This window comes from Carica papaya, chromosome 8 (assembly GCF_054855325.1).
Source record: "Carica papaya isolate Zhongbai chromosome 8, ASM5485532v1, whole genome shotgun sequence".
Classification (NCBI taxonomy): domain Eukaryota; kingdom Viridiplantae; phylum Streptophyta; class Magnoliopsida; order Brassicales; family Caricaceae; genus Carica; species Carica papaya.
This window is the reverse complement of record NC_142316.1, coordinates 5,958,361-5,960,389: the sequence shown is the minus strand read 5'-3', so window position 1 is coordinate 5,960,389 and position 2,029 is coordinate 5,958,361. Positions and strand designations below refer to the sequence as shown.

At 36.8% G+C, this 2,029-nt stretch overlaps 1 protein-coding gene across 1 annotated transcript; it reads right to left on the bottom strand.

The window, feature by feature from the left end:
- Nucleotides 1–225: 225 nt before the first annotated feature.
- Nucleotides 226–1,668, bottom strand: LOC110824441 (aquaporin PIP1-2-like). Its single transcript, XM_088210237.1, has 4 exons — nucleotides 1,222–1,668; nucleotides 830–1,125; nucleotides 594–734; nucleotides 226–472 (listed from the first exon to the last, which is right to left on the bottom strand). The coding sequence occupies exons 1-4, from the start codon at nucleotides 1,553–1,555 to the stop codon at nucleotides 380–382; spliced, it is 864 nt and encodes a 287-aa protein (XP_088066363.1). The 5' UTR covers nucleotides 1,556–1,668; the 3' UTR covers nucleotides 226–379.
- Nucleotides 1,669–2,029: the final 361 nt, after the last annotated feature.

Here is a 2,029-nt window from a genome sequence, read left to right as displayed (position 1 = left end):
AAAGAAATAATATGTTATCCATAAAACTAACCGGTAATGTAATAATATAATTTCATGGTGCTACAATCGAAATTATATGATATATGAAATTAATTTTATACAGAATTTTAATAGCATAATGAAATTTGCAGATATTACCTCTTTTTAATTAATTCCATTGATTCAAAAGTTTATTTATCCAAAAGTTCTTTAGTCAATTTATTTAAATCCTAAATTGATACATAGTTCTAAAAACTTTCAAATTTTATTTCATGACATAATTTTACATAAGAGCATATGAACAAAAAAAAAAAAAAAAGAGAGAGCAGAGAAGAGTAGGTTGAAATATCTGCCCAGATGAGTACTTGAAAGGGGATTTTTTTTCACTTCAATTTCTCCGTCACTTTGATCTGAAAGGAATGGCTCTGATCACTATCTGATGGTATAAGGCGGCAAGTGCTGCTCCAATGAAGGGTCCTACCCAGAATATCCACTGCATCAATCAAATAAGAAATACAAATTAAATCAAGCATTCAGATTGTATATACAATATACGTATACATGTAATATGATGAGGTTAAAAAAGAAGAGATGAAAAAATGGAAGTTAATTACATGGTCATCCCAGGCTTGGCTCTTGTTATAAATGAGAGCTGCACCAAGACTCCTAGCTGGGTTAATACCAGTCCCTGTGACTGGGATGGTAGCCAAATGCACCAAAAACACAGCAAACCCAATCGGCAGTGGAGCCAGTATCTGACATTATTATTTGGAATTTTACTTCGTTAATTCACAATATATACATATAAGTAGTAGTTAAAGAAGTTATGGTAGGTGTAGCTCTTAATTACCGGGACATGGGAATCTCGGGCATTACGCTTGGCATCAGTGGCGGAGAAAACAGTGTAGACAAGAACAAAAGTGCCAACAATCTCAGCTCCAAGCCCAGCAGTTTTGCTGTAAGCTGGCCCAACGGTGTTGGCTCCGCCGCCGAGCATTTCGTATTGAGTTTTTTCAAATGCCTTCACCACCCCAGCGCCGCATATGGCTCCCAAACATTGCATTATCATGTAAAACACAGCTCTGACAAGCGACAACTTTCTAGCCAGCAACAGTCCGAATGTCACCGCTGGGTTAATATGACCCCCTTCACGCACCCATTAAATTATCATAAACTGAACTTCTACGCATACAAGTTTTTTAAATTAATGCTCGGGGTGTAAATATATATATATATATATACCTGAAATTCCAGCAGTGCAGTAGACGAGGGCAAATATCATGCCACCAAAAGCCCAAGCAATGCCTTGAATGCCCACAGTGGAGCACTTGGTTGGGGATTTGACCACACCCATGACAGTCAACACTGTGATGTACAGAAACAAGAAAGTGGCGACGAACTCGGCTATGCCAGCTCGGTAGAAGGACCAGGAGAAAAGCTCTCCGGGCTCAATGAGCGGCGCTGGAGGTGGCTCGGTGTAGTCTTTGGCATCTTGGGTCTGAGCTGCTGTTCCAATTGGTTGTCTCTCTCTGTACCTGTTCGCTCCCAATCTAACATCTTCTTCCTTCCCTTCCATTTTCAGCTTCTTCGTCTTCTTTCCCTAATTTTTCTTGTTCAGTGATGGTAAAATGAGGACAAGAAAGTAGAGAGGAGAGGAAGGGTATTTGTAGTTGAGCTCATTGATCGCTTTGGGAGCAAAGTTTGACATTATACTTTTTTGCTTTGTGGCATTACATGTGACCCACCATCCACTCCTAATGCACTTTCTGTATTTCTTCACTAGCAAATTACATCTCACATTTTATTATCAAACTAAGATTATCACATTCAATGTTTTTCCTTATCAAAAATTAATATTACTTTTGATGGATACATATAAAAAAATGATAATATTATTTATTCATAAATGCATACATATATATATATATGTGTTAATGTACTGTGTATGTATAGTCGTCCGATTGAGCACAACTAAATAAAAAGTTCAAAAATATATATATATACAAAAGCAGTTTTTTTCATTTAAAAAAAAAACCATAAATATTATCCA